The 19,516-nt window shown below is 45.8% G+C and overlaps 1 protein-coding gene across 4 annotated transcripts in view; it reads left to right on the top strand.

The window, feature by feature from the left end:
* The window catches only part of LOC119977627 (arylsulfatase H-like), a 55,627-nt gene extending 37,085 nt beyond the window's left edge, over positions 1-18,542 (top strand). For 3 of the 4 annotated variants that reach the window (XM_038818771.1, XM_038818773.1, XM_038818772.1), the window contains exons 7-11: positions 3,478-3,614; positions 7,408-7,545; positions 8,827-8,989; positions 13,559-13,680; positions 17,493-18,542. In XM_038818771.1, coding sequence (XP_038674699.1) covers positions 3,478-3,614; positions 7,408-7,545; positions 8,827-8,989; positions 13,559-13,680; positions 17,493-17,866 — 934 coding nt within the window. In that variant the 3' untranslated portion in view covers positions 17,867-18,542. The remainder of the gene's footprint in view (positions 1-3,477; positions 3,615-7,407; positions 7,546-8,826; positions 8,990-13,558; positions 13,681-17,492) is intronic. The other variant, XM_038818774.1, reaches the window with a different exon arrangement.
* The last annotated feature ends 974 nt before the right edge of the window (positions 18,543-19,516 follow it).

The raw sequence follows: 19,516 nt of genomic DNA, 5'->3' as shown, positions 1-19,516 counted from the left end.
AAGTTCCCTGCCCAAAGACAGATCCTTGGTAATTATTCCTCCAACCACAATAAAGTACCATGACTTTCTTTTAAACCACAGGTCAAACGAGGAGGTAGGGCCCTGGTCTACCTCAGCTGTGACCATGCTGTAGGTATTGACCTTATCCACATGCCAGCCAACAAGCCAAGTGAGCTAACTAGGCCCCCGCAGACCAGAATAGGATCATAAATTTAAGATAGTCACTATTACATCCAATCGGGTATCCAGGAGAAACTTTGTGACCCAGAGTGTGGTAGGAATGTGGAAATCAGGATGGCACAATGGGTTAGCACTGCTGCCTCACAGCATCAGGGACTTGGGTTCACTTCTGGCCTTGGGTCACTGTCTGTGCGGAATTTGCACCTTCTCCTCGTCCCTGTGTGTGTTTCCTCCGGGTGCTCCGGTTTCCCCCCACAGTCCAAAGATTTGCAGGTTAGGTGGATTGGCCGTGCCAAATTGCTCCTTCGTGTCTGAAGATGTGGGGTTAGGTTAGGTGGGGCTACCGGGATAGGGTGGGAGAGTGGGTCTTGGTAGGCTGCTCTTTTAGAGGGTCGGTGCAGAATTGATGGGCTGAATGGCCTCCTTCTGCACTGTGGAGATTCTATGATCAATACTGGAAAGAGTAGTTGGGAAAATAGCCTATATGTTTCAGCAATAGGGCTGGATGAAATGGGGTGTGAGGATGCTTGTATGTAGTGCAAACGCTGGCATAATAGAGCAAATGGCCTGTTTCTGTGCTGTAGGTTCCATATTGGTATGACCAGGTGAGGAGAGTTCAAATGGCTCCCCTTTTTGTTTGACCACAACCTGTTTTTATTTATTTGGAAAAAATATACTTGCTAATTCAGTGAATACTCTACTGGTAAAGGACTTGTGATCATAGATGATCCAATATGATAGGATTTTGTTGTTATACTTAAATGCGATCTAAGTAAAATAATAGCATACATGCCAACTTTACATACAGACATGGAGATTGCAGAGTGTGGAAGAATAGGTTGGCCAAGTTTGAGTCCACAAAAAAAGTAAAAGAGTTTGTAGTTTGGTGACTAGGTGAGCTTCAGGCTGACTTTGATGAATTTGGTGCTTGTGATGTACAGATGTAGTTGGCTGAATTAGTTGTTCTTCGAGCGATGGTAGTGCTGGTTAGGACCGACTCTACTCTAATAAATATTGATGTGAATGTATAGCAATGCAAATTGGGGTTAGCCATCTTGGGCTGTGAGTTCCAAGTCATATTAGGCGCTGCGTTTTCCAAAAGTCTATTTTTAAAAGTTCAATTCTAGCTTCCAGCCCGTGGGTGAAAAATCACTATTTAGGAATAAAGCACATCTTCCTGACAATGTAATCAAGGCATTGCTTGGTGGGAATTGATTTATGTCGTTGCAATCTCAAGCTTAAAGCTACAATAAAATTCCAGTGTTTTTATTGCCCCATCGCTCAAATATCAATTTTTTTTCATATACTTTGATATCATATTCCGTAGTTTTGAAGAAGCCCTAATTGAGGATTCAATTTGAGGAGTATGACTAATAGGTGATTTTGTTTTTTAGGTAATCAAAACTGTTTTTCTCTAGCATTGTGTCTATATCCTGCTCCAGTCTACATTTCCAAGCCAACACTTTGAATGTACAGTGGGATTCTCCCTTCTGGGGGACTAAGTCCCCACCCCGGCGGGAGAACTGGCACCAACCACTCCGCCGTCAACAGCCCCCGAAAGTGCGGATATTCTCTGCCGGAGGGGTTGGCGCCGCTCCAGCCGGCGCCGAAGTGACACCGCGGGTTTGTGCATGCGCCAAAGATCCGGCGTGATCTCGCGCATGTGCAGACCGGCCGGCCTATTTTGCCGCATGCGCGGGAGGGGTTCTCTTATCCGTGCTGGCCATGGTGGAGCCCTACAGGGGCCGGCGCAGAAGGAAGAAGTGCCCCCACGGAACAGGCCCACTCGCAGATCGGTTGGCCCCGATCGCTGGCCAGGCACCGTGCCCCCCCCCCCCCCGGGTCGGATCCCCCCCCCCCCCCCCCCCCCCCCCCCCCGAGGACCGCCCCCGCCGACTTACCCGGTGTCAGAGGTGAGTGATTCACGCCCATGGGAGAGGCCAAAAACGGATGGCCGCTCGGCCCATTGAGGCCCGGAGAATTGCCGGGGGGGGCAGCTGCCAATGGCCCCCGACTGGCGTGGCATGAATCCCGCCCCCGCCCAAAAAACGGTGCTGGAGAATATGGCAGCCGGCATCAGGGCGGCGGGACAGGATTCCCTCCGCCCCTGGGGTTTATCCTACCTGGCGGGACGGGGTGTCGGAGAATCCCGTCCGTGGTCTCCATTTTTTCGCAGCAAAACGAGATGCTGGTCAATATAATTTGTAACGATATTCTGTTTTTAGATAATGTAAAGCAGGGGTAGGCAAACTACGGCCCGCGGGCCGCATGCGGCCCTCCAAAGGTCTTTATGCGGCCCACCAAGGTCAAGTCATAAAAAAGAAGAAAAAAAATTTAAAAAAAAAATTTTGTTTTTTTTTAAATAAGGTTAATGGGGGGGGGGGGGGGGGGGGGGGGGCTGTTGGGTTACTGGTATACGGTGGATACATTGACTTGAGTAGGGTGATCATTGCTCGGCACAACATCGAGGGCCGAAGGGCCTGTTCTGTGCTGTACTGTTCTATGTTCTATATGAGGCGCCCAGAATCATAACCGGGTGAAGCGCCATTTTTGAAAAGTAGAGAAAAAGAGGGCTAAAGGCAGGATGCCGCCGGTGGAAGCGCTGAGGTATATGCCGCACGCTAATTGGTTACAACCGGGACTATTAATTTACTATGCGGCCCTTTAAAATTGTGAATTTCTGAATGTGGCCCTTGCACCGAAAAGTTTGCCCACCCCTGATGTAAAGCCTCTTTATTTAGAATGCGGTTGTCTCTGAACTGCTCCCTGAAGTGGCCCAGCATAACATTCATGTTTGGTTAAAAAATGCCAGCTTGGCCCACATCCCGAGAAACAGCTCATTCTCCAACTGAGTCCGTTCCCCTTCAGTGTGAAGTTACAATGGCCATTCAGAGGGTTCAGAGTTCACAACTGTTTCATTTATATATTAGGATCATGTCATTTAACAAGGGTATCTCGCAGGACATCCAAAGGGCGGCTTGGTAGCAGGGTGGTTAACACAGTTGCTTCACAGTGCCAGGGACCCAGGTTCGATTCCCGGCTTGGGTCACTGACTGTGCGGAGTGTGCACGTTCTCCCCGTATCTGCGTCTGTTTCGTCGGGGCCCTCCAGTTTCCCCCCACAAGTCCTGAAAGATGAACTCATTAGGTGAATTGGACATCCTGAATTCTCCCTCTGTGTACCCAAACAGGCGCTGGAGTGTGGCGACACGGAGATTTTCACAGCAACCTCATTGCGGTATTAATGTAAGCCTACTTGTGACATGAATAAAGATGGTGATTATTATTATTATTTCAGAAACCAGAAGAAACCATTTCTCCTTGTCATGTCATTGATACATGTCCACGCTCCTTTCTTCACAAGGAAGGAATTTATCGGGAAGAGTAAACATGGTTCTTATGGAGACAATGTGGAGGAGATGGATTGGCATGTCGGTAAGTAGTTTAAGGCTGAGCGTGAGAGGATAATGACGAGATCAGGAATACATTGTTCCTCCAGGCATAGTTCATTAGTTTGTATTCACCGTCACCTCAGTTGCACCCTTGGCATCGCTTTCCTTCTTGTTTGGCTTTCTTCAAGCCTCCCTCATCAGTCATCGTCTCAAATGTTATCCACCCGTCCGATTTGTCTTCTTCCTCTTCTGGTTTTAATCTCAATTTCTCCTTCACTTGTTGGCAGGCCACGGTTATTGGGCCCTCAGGCATCAGTTCAGGTGGATTCACTGGTCGTAAGAAACTTTGATGAGGAGAACTACTGGATTAAAGCTCCCTGAAGAAGAGTCATCTTCGACTGGAGACATTAACACTGGGCAGGGTTTTCCGATCCTGTCCACAACAATGCCTGCCGCTGATGGGACTGGAAAATCCTGGCCTCTGTTTCTTTGTCCACAGATGCTGCGAGACCTGCTGGCATTTCCAGCACTTTCTGTTTTCATTTAATGAACACTTCCACTCAGCTGCACGAATATTCCTCTTTCAACATTGCCTTTCCAGATTAAAATAATTATACAGGGGTGGTTAGGTATCTGGAATATTCCATGGGCAAGCCACTTTGAAGACTGGAGCTCATATGCACTGGGCTGCAGCCAGAAAGCAAGCACCATACAGGTCTCCCAACCCAATATCAAGCGGCTCGGCCAGCCTTTGGGCCTAGACTGTTGGAGGGCAGGGACCTGATCAGTGGTCGGTTTGGGGTAGTGAAGCTGGTAGCTGTCGCAGCAGTGGTTCAGCCTTGCTCTGTGCTGCCCGAAACAACAGCCGATTACAGTCAAGGTCAGATTTTGAAATTGTGAGTTTTATTTAGGATTAAACTCCGCAGGTAGCTGACAAGTTAATATTAAATAACTGGGCTGTTGGATAACTTGGGAGTCCGGAGTGGTTAGAAATGTCTCCAGAAGGCGGCACGGTGGCGCACTGGTTAGGACTGCATTGTCCGTGTGGAGTTTGCATATTCTCACCATGTCTGCGTGGGTCTCACCCACACAACCCAAGGATGTGCAGGGTAAGTGGACTGGCCACGCTAAATTGCCCTTTAATTGGAAAATTTTTAAAAAACATCTCCAGAACTTATGTGACCTTGTCCTTCTAAGTTGTGTGGCTGAACTGATTGACCAATGACTGTAGCTTCACTGAACTTTCTTCAGTGGTAGTGTTATCAGATCCTTACTTTAGTTTAGTGGTCAATCTCAAGGTCAGCTTCTCTTCCACTTACTTTATCCAAAAAACACCTTCCAATTTTCCTTTTGGAGCATAAATCCGCCCTCAGCAATTTTCTCCACATTGACCTCAAGGATTTCTTGCTTCTAAAGGCCTCTCAACTGAGCCAAACACGGTTTGTAAATACATACAGGGATACAAAAGAAAAAGAACCCCTAATTCTCCTTAAGCTGAAACCGTTAATATCATCCACAGTCGAGGCAAATATAAAGCTACTATTTGTATCTGAATGACTGGCTTAAATTTCCCTTCCTTAATCTCAAATGAACATGTACATTTACGTTGTATACTTCTCTCTATCTACAACTGGCTAATCATGCAGCCTGGCTTCTGCAACCGTTTGCTTTTTCACTTGCACTCTAATGCATACCTTAGATAAAGGCTAAAAGAAATAGATAGGAACTAAAGAAAAAGGAAGAGAATTAAGAGAATTTACTGAGAAATGTGCCAAGAACCCTCTACCTTCATTTCAAAGAAGCATCCTTTTCCATTCAATTCACCAATCTGAGTTTGTCAGAAAGGTTAACCTCTTTTTCTGTCAATCATTGCAAGCGGTCTTTAAGTACCATCCATGTTAATGATGCATGTTAACGATGCATGTTAATGATGCATGATTGCCTCTGTAGACCAGATTATATATTTACTTCCTAGTTCCCGAACCTTCCTCTAACAAAGTTCCATGGTTCCCTGTGTCTTTGGAGCTGACCTTCTATTTCCAATCAAAAATGATTAGACTTACATAAACCTTCTTGGGTCGAATTAGCATAAGTTCCTTAATTTTCCAGCATTTAAGGGGAGGCGATAGTGTAGTGGTATTGTCACTGGACCAGAGACCCAGGCTATTGCTCTCGGGGACCCAGGTTCGAATCCCACCACGGCAACTGGCGAAATTTCAATTCAATAAAAATCAGTAAATAATAAATAAAAATGGGAATTAAAAATCAAACGATGACCATGAAATGATTGTCTTAAAAACCCTTGTGGTTCAATAACGCCCTTTGGGGATGGAAATCTGCCCATCTTTACCTGATCTGGCATATATGTGACTCCAGATCCACAGCAATGTGGTTGACTCTTAAATGACCATGCAAGCCACTCAGTTCAAAGGCAATTAGGGATGGGCAATAAATGCTGATCCAGCAATGCCCACATCCAATGAATTAAAAAAAAATCAATTCCCCACCTCCCTTCCCTCATGTCTTTGATCAAATCTTTGGTCACCCTTCCTAATATTTCTTTCCATGTCTCGCAGTCTTGATTTCACTTCAGGGAAGAGCCTTGGGACTTTCTCTTGTATGGCGTGATAAAGATGGGGGCGTGATATAGACTGGGTAGCACGATAGCAGAAGTGAATAGCACTGTGACTTCACAGCGCCAGGGTCCCAGGTTCGATTCCCTACTGGGTCGCTGTCTGTGCGGAGTCTGCACGTTCTCCATGTGTCTGCGTGGGTTTCCTCCGGGTGCTCCGGTTTCCTCCCACAGTCCAAAGATGTGCAGGTTAGGTGGATTGGCCATGATAAATTGCCCTTGGTGTCCAAAAAGGTTCAGAGGGCTCATTGGGTTACGGGGATAGGGGGGAAGTGAGGGCTTAAGTGGGTCAGTGCAGACCTCCTTCTGCACTGTATATTCCCGTACCGGCCTCGCCGAACAGGCGCTGGACTGTGGCGACTAGGGGCTTTTCACAGTAACTTCATTTGAAGCCTACTTGTGACAATAAGTGATTTTCATTTTCATTTCATTTCATTTTCATTTCATATTCTATGTTTATGTTTTGTTCTTAATCATTGCAGTGCCATTCTTTGCCTTTTGTTGCTACTGTTCACTTTGCAATGTCAAAGCACGGCATCTCAAAATGCTTCAATCCACTAAGTTGCTTTAAGTGAGTGCTGTATTATAGAGGCGTGAGGGTTTGTTAGTTTAAATGACCTGGGTATGGAGCAGAATGATGCAAGTGGCAAGGGTTCAACCCCTGCATCGGTTGCAGTAGCTCATAGAGGGTGGCTCCTAGCCTTGCACCACATTTGACGTAGAGTTGTTCATCTCAAGCTTTTTAACAACTTATCTTTCTCTGTAACAGAGAGGTGCCTGTGGTTCCTTATATACAGGTGAGTACAGCATCGGTTTTGAGTGCAGCAAAAGGACACAAATTGCAAAAAGATGAAATATGTTTAGCTAAATGTCTGTGATCCACGTTGATAATGTTCTGTGATAGATATTCATGTCTGCACTAGAAGGAGCAATTGACTAATCCATCTCAGAACAGAACCCAGAATAAGCCTGTTTTATTTTGGAATCAGCACAGCTTTTTAGATGCGTTGAGAAGCAAAATAACCGGGTCCAATGTGCCAGCAATGAAACGCTCACTCAGCACTGCCCTGAACTGCCAACTAAGATGCTGTTCTCAAGTCTCTGTGCAAACCAATGTACATGTGGCAACGGTCAAAGAGCTCAGTATCTTACACATGTGACCGAGATCTGATTGATCTTTATGTTCTCTTTATACTCCTTCCAGGTCAGATTATAAATGCCATCAATAACATTGGTCTAACGAATAAAACTCTTATATATTTCACCTCGGATCATGGAGGGAGCGGGGACTCTGTAGGAACAAACGGAGAGCATGATGGAGGCTGGAATGGAATATACAAAGGTAAATACATGGGATGTAGCTCGGGAACTGGATCTCATCCATCTGAAAATGTGGTTGCCGGCAATGGGTAAAATGCTCTGCGGAAATGAAAATCGCTCATTGTCACAAGGAGGCTTCAAATGAAGTTACTGTGAAAAGCCCCTAGTCGCCACATTCCGGCGCCTGTTCGGGGAGGCCGGTACGGGAATTGAACCAGTGCTGCTGGCCTGTCTTGGTCTGCTTTCAAAGCCAGCGATTTAGGCCTGTACGGAACCAGCCCTTGCAGTGATGCTTTATAAAACTGTGTGAAAATGGCTGGATTGGATATTTTTTGTAATGCTCCACGGTGTAATAATAATAATAATGTCACCACAGTCCCAGAGATCCATAGTCTGCTCCCCACTTTGAGAAATAGCTGACTGGTGGTGATTTAACCTGAGGGTCATCACAGCTCAGGCAAAGGGCAGCGTTGAGAAGGCGGAGCCTTCATGAATAACCTCAGCTGGAATGGGCCCCATGGCGTAGTGTCTTCTTAATACTTAAATATGCGAATCTTCAGATGTATTGCTGAAAAAAGAGACACGTTACTGAAGTTTTCCATCTTGCACTCATCAGAACAAATGCCCAATTTCAAATGTTCACAGTTTATACTGCAGGAGAAAAGAGTGCTGATTGGTTGGCAAGTCAACTCTGATTGGTTGTGGCGGTACCATGGCGAATGCAGTGGGGAACTATAGGCTCCCTAAACTCCGGGGTAATTTTTAAAAACGTGCAAGGCTTAAACATATTCCTTTATTGTGCAGAGAATGGGTCACTGTGTATGAATGTATGTCACTTATAGCAAGCCTAAATGAGCCACAACATGAGCCCAAATGATTATCTTAAATTGGTTGGTAAATTAGCGTACTCAGGATCGATCAGCAAATGAAGCCCAATTGCAGAATCATATCTAGCAGTAGATGTTTGGTTTTGGGTTTTGCAAGCGCGTGCTGGCTGACCAATCAGCACCCTGTTGTCCTGCAGTATAAATTGTTGTGAGAGTTTGAAATTTGGCATTCTTGCATTTGACCTGATGAGTGCAAGATGAAAAGCTTCAGCAACACATGTCCCTTTTCAGCAATATTCGAGGTCTGTACCATCGAACAAATGTTTACACGCAAAATTTCCACCTGGGTAAATTACAGGAGAACGTGTGAAAATGCATCTTGCCAGAAATGAAACTAATTTTTTCTGATCATTAATACTTCTAACTTTAATAAGCAAATTAAAGCTTACTTGTCAAGGTACTTTTCTGTTTTGTAGGTAAAAAGGGATTGGCTGGTTGGGAAGGTGGTATCCGAGTTCCTGGGATATTCAGGTGGCCAGGTCAATTGCCTTCAAACAAGAAAATTGATGAGCCTACCAGCCTCATGGACATTTATCCAACTGTTGTCAAGCTAGCTGGTGCCTCACTGCCACAAGATAGGTAAAGAATGTAGGATTTGTCGCAAACTAATTACATCTTCATGCGCTACCTGGCGAGAACACATTGCCTTTCTTGTTAGAACATAGAACAGTACAGCACAGAACAGGCCCTTCGGCCCTCGATGTTGCGCCGAGCATTGTCCGAAACCAAGATCAAGCTATCCCACTCCGTCATTCTGTTGTGCTCCATGTGCCTATCCAATAACCCCTTGAAAGTTCCTAAAGTGTCCGACTCCACTATCACAGCAGGCAGTCTATTCCACACCCTAACCACTCTCTGAGTAAAGAACCTACCTCGGACATCACTCCTATATCTCCCACCCTGAATCTTAGAGGTATGCCCCCTTGTAACAGCTACATCCACCCGAGGAAATAGTCTCTGAACGTCCACTCTATCTATCCCCCTCATTATCTTATAAACCTCTATTAAGTCGCCTCTCATCCTCCGCCGCTTCAAAGAGAAAAGCCCTAGCTCCCTCAACCTTTCCTCATAAGACCTATCCTGCAAACCAGGCAGCATCCTGGTAAATCTCCTTTGTACCTTTTCCAATGCTTCCACATCCTTCCTATAATGAGGTGACCAGAACTGCACACAATACTCCAAATGTGGTCGCACCAGGGTCATGTATAGTTGCAGCATAACCCCGCGGCTCTTAAACTCAAGCCCCCTGTTAATAAACGCTAACACACTATAAGCCTTCTTCACGGCTCTATCCACTTGAGTGGCAACCTTCAGAGATCTGTGGACATGAACCCCAAGATCTCTCTGTTCCTCCACATTCCTCAGAACCCTGCCGTTGAGCCTGTAATCCGTATTCAAATTTTTTCTACCAAAATGAATCACCTCTCACTTATCAGGGTTAAACTCCATCTGCCATTTTTTGGCGCAGCTCTGCATCTTATCAATGTCTCTTTGCAGCCTACAACAGCCCTCCACCTCATCCATTACTCCACCAATCTTGGTGTCATCAGCAAATCTATCTACCCACCCTTCAGCCCCCTCCTCCAAGTTATTGATAAAAATCACAAATAGCAGAGGACCCAGCACTGATCCCTGTGGTACACCGCTGGTAACTGGTCTCCAGTCTGAAAATTTTCCATCCACCACCACCCTCTGTCTTCTATGTGATAGCCAGTTACTTATCCAATTGGCCAAATTTCCCTCTATCCCACACCAAGGATACTTTCTTCATGAGCCGACCGTGGGGAACCTTATCAAATGCCTTACTAAAGTCCATGTATACAACATCAACTGCTCTACCTTCATCTCGACACTTAGTTACGTCCTCAAAGAATTCAATCAAATTTATGAGGAAAGACCTACCCTTCATGAATCCGTGTTGACCATCCCGGATTAAGCTGCATCTTTCCAAATTGTCATAAATCCTATCCTTCAGGACCTATTCCATTATCTTACCGACCACCGAAGTAAGACTAACTGGCCTATAATTACCAGGGTCATTCCTATTCCCTTTCTTGAACAGAGAAACAACATTTGCCACTCTCCATTCCTCTGGCACTATCCCGGTGGACAGTGAGGACCCAAGGATCAAAGCCAAAGACTCGGCAATCTCATCCCTTGCCTCCCAAAGAATCCTTGGATATATCCCATCTGGCCCAGTGGACTTGTCGACCTGAAGGTTTTTCAAAATTGCTAATACATCCTTCCTCAGAACATCTACCTCCTCCAGCCTACCCACATGTATCACACTCTCATCCTCAAAAACATGACCCCTCTCCTTGGTTAACACTGAAGAAAAGTATTCATTCAACGCCTCTCCTATTTCTTCTGACTCCATGCACAAGTTCCCACTATTGTCCTTGAGCAGCCCTACCCTCACCCTGGTCATTCTTTTATTTCTCACATAAGAGTAAAAAGCCTTGGGGTTTTCCTTGATCCGACCTGCCAAGGACTTCTCATGCCCCCTCCAAGCTCTCCTAAGCCCTTTTTTCAGCTCATTCCTTGTGACCTTGTAACCCTCAAGTGACCCTACTGAACCTTGTTTTCTCATCCTTATACTGTCCTTTTTCCTCTTGACAAGATACTCAACCTGTTTTGTGAACCATGATTCCCTCACACGTCCATTTCCTCCCTGCCTGACAGGGACATACCTATCAAGGACACACAGTATTTGTTCCTTGAACAAGCTCCACTTTTCATTTGTGCCTTTCCTTGACAGTTTCTGTTCCCATCTTATGCTCCCTAATTCTTGCCTAATCGCATCATAATTACCCCTCCCCCAATTATAAACCTTGCCCTGCCATATGGCCCTATCCCTCTCCATTGCAATAGTGAAAGACACCGAATTGTGGTCACTATCCCCAAAGTGCTCTCCCACAAACAAATGTAACACTTGGCCCGGTTCATTACCCAGTACCAAATCCAATGTGGCCCCCCTCGTGCCGGCCTATCCACATATTGTATCAGGAAACCCTCCTGCACACACTGTACAAAAACTGCTCCATCCGAACTGTTCAACCTATAGAAGTTCCAATGAATATTTGGAAAGTTAAAGTCACCCATGACAACTACCCTGAGACCTCCACACCTATCCATAATCTGTTTTGCAATTTTTTCCTCCACATCTCTGTTACTATTTGGGGACCTATAGAAAACTCCTAACAATGTGACCGCTCCTTTCCTATTTCTAACTTCGGCCCATATTACCTCAGTCGGCAGATCCCCTTCAAACTGCCTTTCTGCAGCCGTTAAACTATCCTTGATTAACAATGCGACTCCTCCACCTCTTTTACCATCTTCCCTACTCTTACTGAAACATCTATACCCCGGAACTTCCAACAACCATTCCTTTCCCTGTTCTAACCATGTCTCTGTAACGGCCACAACATCGTAGTCCCAAGTGCCAATCCACGCTCCAAGTTCACCTACCTTATTCCGGATGCTCCTTGCATTGAAGTAGACACACTTCAACCCACCTTTCTGTCTGCCGGTACACGCCCGCGACCTTGATACCCTCCTCAGTACCTCACTACTCTCAACACTGGCTTCTGGACTACAGCTCATTTTCCCAGCCCCTGACAAATTAGTTTAAACCCCCCCCCCCCCCCCCCCCCGAAGAGCCGTAGCAAATTTCCCTCCCAGGATATTGGTGCCCCTCTGGTTCAGGTGCAAACCGTCCTGTCTGTACAGGTCACACCTTCCCCAGAATGTGCTCCAATTATCCCCCATGTACCTGAAATCCTCCCTCCTACACCATCCCTGTAGCCACATGTTTATCTGCACTCTCTCCCTGTTCCTCACCTCACCAGCACGTGGCACCGGCAACAAACCAGAGATGACAACATGGTTTTTCCTGGCTCTCAGCTTCCACCCTAGCTCCCTAAATTCCTGTTTTAAATCCCCGTCCCTTCTCTTACCTATGTCGTTGGTACCGATGTGTACCATGACTTGTGAGTGCTCCCCCTTAAGGATTCTGAAAACACGGTCTGACACGTCACAGACCCTGGCACCCGGGAGGCAACATACCATCCGTGAGTATCTTTCGCTGCCACAGAACCGTCTATCTGTCCCTGTAACTATCGAGTCCCCAATAACTATTGCTCTCCTGCGCTCCCTCCTTCCCTTCTGAGCCACAGGGTCGGACTCAGTGCTGGAGATCCGTTCACCGTGGCTTACCCCTGATAGGTCGTCCCCCTCAACAGTATCCAAAACGGTATACTTGTTACTGAGGGGAACGACCACAGAGGATCCCTGAACTGACTGCTTCCTCCCAGACCCTTTCACCGTCACCCATCTATCTTTATTCTTCGGAGTAACTACATCCTTGAAGTTACTATCTATGACCATCTCTGCCTCCCGAATGATCCGAAGTTCATCCAGCTCCAGCTCCAGCTCCCTAACACGGTTTCTGAGGAGCTGGAAATGGGTGCACTTCCCACAGGTGAAATCAGCAGGGACACTGACGACACTGATGTTGTCGCAGCTTCTCTCAGCATTTCCATTCTGAAGTTATTTTGTCAACATGTACAATGCCAACGCAAACTGGTTACACTGCGATTACACTCTCCTGTGCGTGCAGAGTTAAACTTTGGGTCTTCCACTTCCTCAGCCTTTGCTGCAAAGAAGCTGACACCAAGATTGCAGTTGCTTTCTTGTGGGCTAGCATAATGCAAGTCTCATCGGCGCTCTGCAGTGGAACAGCTCATGTGCGATTAAACTGATTGAATTTCCCCTATTGACATTAAAAAATGGAAGGGGATTGGGCCACAAAATGTTGTCATTTTTGATCTGATCTGCTAGGCAAATTGTCAACCGATTGGCTTGAAAATAGTTGGGAAGGGGAGGGTGAAGATATATCTGGATTTGTGCCTGGGGGTTGAAAATAGTCTTATAGATGGCTTGTCAGAGCTCTCTGAGAACAGTACACTTTCTGGGGGCTTTAAGTCAGCCTCACAATTTTTCAATTTCTCTTGCGAATGTATGATTCATTATGCGAGGGGATACTAATTATTGGCATTGTGGTTCCATGAAAGGAATGTGATATAAGTGGATAGGGAATTATACCATTCATTTTATTGAAATGTTGCTTGTTAACTTATGCCTTACTAGGGTAATAGATGGACGGGACTTGATGCCACTGTTAGAAGGTGAAACACACCGTTCGGAGCATGAGTTTTTATTTCATTACTGTGGAAATGTTTTAAATGCAGTACGATGGCATCCACGAGACAGTAAGTGTTCAGTTTCTGGAAACTATTCCAATATAAAAATGGAATCACGCAGCCAGCTGGTGTGAATGGCTGTACGGGTCACTAGTTATATATTCCCTTCATTAATGCAATTATTCATGGAATTTTAAACTTCTACTCTGCATTGAAGGGGTACAGTAGTATATTCTTTACACTGCTGGATGACAGGTGAGTTGGGGGTGTGGGGGTGATTGGGGTGCGCAGGGGGGGGTGGGACCACATTGGGGGTGGACCTGGGGGGTGCCTCTGATTGGAAAAGGGAGTCAGTGAAGGAGGCATCCCCCACCTCTCCTGCCCAAGGCCCAAGCATACTTGCCTGTCCAGCTTCCCATCCATCAGCGACCCTCCTCCATCAATTGGCCACTTAAGGGCACCAATTGTCACAAGGGCAGGCAGGCCAACCAGAGGTCTCACACATTGTCCATTAACTCACGGCCAGGTCAGAGGTGTGCGGGTCAGTGGCGGGTAGGGCACCTAAGGAATTTAACGGCCTCCCCACCTGCAAACCCACCCCTATGGCTTTCTAAAATTCTACTCATGAAATCACAGCCCCACCAGCCGTGGAAATTTGTAATTCAGATCGCTGGAACTTCAGATTGCTGAAAGAAAGAAACGTGGAATAAAAACGTTAGCATCGGTAATGGTGTTCACGAAATGACTGGATTGCCATAAAAACCCACCTGGTTCTTTTAAAAAAATATATTTTTATTCTCCATTTTCACATTTTCTTCAGAATTTACACCCAACCAACAAATGGTAAACGGTAACGAAAACAATGTCAACCCCCCTACCAACAACAACGATCCCATCCTCACACCAACCCCCAAACAATGGCCCACCTGACAATATAAACATCAAATAAAACAAACCCTCCCAAGGTGATAAAAAAGGAAAAAGGATTCAGGAATCGCCCATGGTCACCATTGACATATATAGTCCACCCCCATAATATTCAACGCCATCCAATCCCCGAAAGAGTACCATGAATGACACCCATGAATTGTAGACAACCCCCACCCCCCTCCCAGACTCCTCTCCCCTACTTCCTCTTGTAAACTCCTCCCCCCAACCGTGGTTCCTTCCCCCAGCTTTTCACCCCGGCTAGACTCACCCAAACCTGTTCTACCAGGCTCCGATGGCCGCAGCCCCACCCCCCACCTCACTCCCGTTCACTGGCCGGCTTAAACCGGCCAGCATGGAGGCCCCCGCCCGGGTCTCCTTCCCCCTTACCCGGTCCCAGGAAATCCCCTTTAGCACACAAACCCATCATACACACCCAAGCCCCAAAGAACCATCATTGCAAATGAAAGTCCCAACTCTTCCCTTGTCCAAATATACAGCGTCGACTCATTTAGTACACACACCAACACGCAGTGAAAAAATAAAGTTACAAGAGGCTACATCGGTACACGACCCGCTCTAAGTCCCATTTTCGCAATGCTGCCACAGTCCTTCTGCCTTCGCAAACTTCTCCGCCGCTTCCGCCGTCCCAAAATAAAAGTCCTTGGATTTGTAGGTCACCCTCAACTTAGTTGGATATACTATGCCGCACTGCACCTTGCTGATGTACAGCGCCTTCTTCACCCAGCTGAAGGCAGCCCGCCTCCTCGCCAGCTCCACCGTAAAGTCCTGGTATATGCGTATATCAGCTCCAGCCCAGTGCACCACCCGCTTCTGCTTTGCCCAGCACAGGACCTTCTCTTTCACGCTATACTTACGGAAACACACAGTTACTACTCTTGGCTGCTCACTCGCCTTTGGTATAGACCTCCACGACTGATGAGCCCGATCCAGTTCATATCAAGAGGGATCACCCTCTCCCCCAGTAGCTTCGCCAACATTGTGGCAAAATACTCCGTCGGCCTCAGGCCTTCCATCCCTTGGGGCAGACCCACGAACCTCAGATTCTGCCGCCTGGCTCTGTTTTCCAGGTCTTCCATTTTGGCTCGGAGACCCTTGTTCGTCTCTATCACCTTCCGCAACTCCTTCCCCATCGAGGTGAGTTCATCATTGTGCTGCGATAATGCCTCTTCCACGTCTCTCAGTGTCTCACCCTGCTCCCGCACCTTAGCCGCTGCACTTGATACCGCTGCCCTCACCGGGACAATCGCCTCCTCCACCAGCACTTTCAGTATCGCCCCCATCTCCTTCTTCATCGCTTCCATGTGTTTTGTGAACTGTTTTTCAAGTTCCACAGCTATCACCTTGGTCATTTCTTCTGCTGTGAGCAATGCGGCCTCCCCTGGAGCTCCAGCCTCCGCTTTCCTTACAGTTCCTGTGCTGACTTTCCCACTCACCAGCGGACTTTCATTAACCCCCTTTTTCACGGCCTTTTTTTCCCAATCTTGGAAATTTCTCCTCCCTGTGCCTTCTTACAGCTTTTTCAGCCTCTGTTGCCCCGGGGACCAGGGGGTAATAAACCCCAAAATTTCTATTCCCAAGCGGGAGCGCCCAAGTGTGCGGCTGCCTCCCGCTGGCTGTCACCGTAAGTCACCGGTGACAAGTTCTTAAATATCTTTTCGGGAAGGAAATCTGCCAACCTTACCTGGCCTACATTGGAATCTAGATCCACAGAAATGTGACTGATCTTAACTGACCCCTGACGTGGCCTAACAAGCCGCTCTTTTAAGAAGTTGTATTGTTATAATACCGACCAGATCTCAACATTTGTTAAGATACAAGACAAGAAGCCCATATACATTTTTAAAATTTGTAAAACTGTGAAGAAAGGATACTTCACCCCAGGAGTGATGACTTTGACCAATAGATATTTTTTATGTTCAAGCAACTTTAATTTAAACACAGAATTAACCACATTTCCACCATAGAAAATTGCTTTACAATTATCAGACAGTTCTTAACCACAAAGAAAATAGGAAACATACTGTCTGTACCTGTGACTAACTCCAATTAAGCAACCCAATACAATTCAAATGCCACGTATCAATAAAGTTAACAGAACAGATTACTTAATTTTGTAGGGACGTTTGGAGAAAGAGACCCTTTCAAAAGCAGAACCAGTACACTTCTGCTCAACTTAGCCGCATTTGGCAAAACTGTTATTTAATTTAGCACACTGGGCTAAATCGCTGGCTTTGAAAGCAGACCAAGGCAAGCCAGCAGCACGGTTTGATTCCCGTAACAGCCTCCCCAAACAGGCGTGGGAATGTGGCGACTAGGGGCTTTTCACGGTAACTTCATTGAAGCCTACTCGTGACAATAAGCGATTTTCATTCATTTCATTTCATTCAATTTAAAGTCCTTCTGTCTATTCAGATTCAAATCCTATGACAAACTGCAAACTCCAGAGAGATTTGGCTCCTCCCATTAATTATGTAATTTGTATCCCACTAAATGTCACATGACCTGCTTAGCTAGGACTAAATACTACCCCTCATAAAATATCTACTCACCAGGGAATCTCCAGCAATCATAACAATGTCCCAATAGCCCTTCATCTGTAACCAGGTAAAGTGTTAGAATCAATCATGGCCCACCTTTTACGACTTCTTAATTACAACTTTAGCGGACTCACAGTTTGGGTAACTTAACCTAAATTCTTCAATAATATTACTGCAACAAATATATACCTAACCCAGGCTTTTAATAACATGACTGCCACAAATATAAGCAATAAGCATGTAACAATTTTACATTCATCACAGTATTCACCTCCACCTTATCAAGGACAACTTGGGATGGACAATAAGTGGCGGCTTTATCAGTGACACCACATACCACGATGCACTAGTTTCAAGGATTTATTTCAATTCTTCAATTTCTCTTTTTTTTAGGTGATTCTGTGTGGAAGGCTCATTTTTTCACCCCCAAATCTGAAGTAGACAGTTGCGACCAGAAGAACTTCTGCGGGTGTCACGGACATTGCATCTCCAACCATGACCCACCTTTACTGTTTGACCTCTCAAAGGACCCCTCAGAAGCGAACCCTTTATCGCCTGATACAGAGCCACTTTTCCATGAAATCCAAAACCAGATCCAGTTGGGGGTGGAAGAACATAGGAAGACCTTGACTCCAGTCCCTCTTCAGCTTTCTTGGAATAATGTTTTATGGAAACCTTGGCTTCAGCCCTGCTGCGGCACATTCCCATTCTGTTGGTGTGACAAAGACTCCAGTGGTTCAAATAACAGGCAAGGTGCCAAACAATAGCACATGTGACTTATTGTTCACCTTGCATTATCATTTTGTTATAGAAGTCATGGAGACTGCGAGCTTTAGGGGCAGTCCTGTTTTGATTTTTTGCCTGGAAAATAATAGACGTTGAATCCCTTGGGATCGCTTTCTGTTGCCAAGCAGCTTACAGTTTTTTACTTTCTTGAACTTGAACCTCGCTTTTCAATCCTTTTGAAATTGACACTTGAATGAAATGAAATGAAAATCGTTTACTATCACAGGTAGGCTTCAAATGAAGTTACTGTGAAAAGCCCCTAGTCGCCACATTCCGGCGCCTGTTCAGGGAAGCTGGCATACAGCCGCTCATTATTCTGTTCCTTGTTTATGGCTTCGGAAAGAGGAAAAGGGATTCTTAAAACTGGGAAGACAAGCATTCTGTTGCATACACATCCTGGATTTGATCACCATATGAGTAATTGTCTTGGAGCCTGCTGGTTCAGTTTAGCGATTTAATACTTGATTCAATAATGACAATCAGTTGAATGTTACAAATAAGATTTTCTTTTTGGATTACCAGTCTTCAACTCGGTTTGGTATTTTTTTTGTGTGGTTTCCAAGTATTAACTCATACACTGCGAACAATTTTGTGGGATTCAAGAAATATAAACAGTCAGATTCCTCCTCCTTCAATTAAATGAGCTTTTATGAGCTTTAGGAGAGTACGTAGTAAAATCTGTTTAGTTACATCTGTGTCCTCTGGTTTAACATGAAGTAACATAACATTGAGGGGAGATGGTAGTGCAGGGGTAATATCACTGAACTAGTCATTCAAAGGACCCAGGGTCACATGTTCAAATCCAACCATGGCAGGTAGTGAAATTTAAATTAATGAATAAAATCTAGAATATGAAGCTAGTCTTAGTAATGGTGACTATGAAACTCTCATCAATTGTAAAAACACATCTGATTCACTGGTGTGCTTTAATGAAATGAAATTCACTTATCGTCACAAGTAGGCTTCAATGAAGTTACTGTGAAAAGCCCCTAGTCGCCACATTCCGGCGCCTGTCCGGGGGGGGGGGGGGGGGCTGGTACGGGAATCGAACCGTGCTGCTGGTCTGCTTTAAAAGCCAGTGATTTAGCCGAGTGAGCTAAACCAACCCCTGCTTTAGGGAAGGAAAATACATAATAGGGCAAACATAAAATACACAATGTAAATACATAGATACAGGCATCGGGTGATGCATTCAGGTGTGGAGTATTAAACAGGTCTGTCCATAAGAGGTTCATTTAGGAGTCTGGTAACAGCTGGGAAGAAGCTGTTTTTGAATCTGTCAGTGTGTGTTCTCAGACTTTTGTCTTCTGTCCAATGGAAGAAGTTGGAAGAGTGAATAACCCAGGTGGGAAGAGTCTTTGATTAAGCTGCCCGCTTTCCCAAGGCAGCGATGGAGTTGGAGCTGACTTTTGCCACACAGTTGTGTGTGTACAGGGTGTACAGGGGCTAAGCACACAGCCTTACGGGGCCCCGGTATAGTGGAGGAGGTATTGTTGTTTATCCTTACTGATGGTGGTCTGCGGGTTAGGCAGTCGAGTAAACAGGCACGTTGCTGGCAACACAAAACTATGCACCCAGCCACCTTCATTCATGTCCCATATTGGGATGGAAATACTGACCAGTTTCCCCAT

Source organism: Scyliorhinus canicula, chromosome 14 (assembly GCF_902713615.1).
Source record: "Scyliorhinus canicula chromosome 14, sScyCan1.1, whole genome shotgun sequence".
In the NCBI taxonomy this organism is placed as follows: Eukaryota; Metazoa; Chordata; class Chondrichthyes; order Carcharhiniformes; family Scyliorhinidae; genus Scyliorhinus; species Scyliorhinus canicula.
The sequence above is the reverse complement of the archived record's forward strand: the minus strand, read 5'-3'. Positions and strand labels throughout refer to the sequence as shown.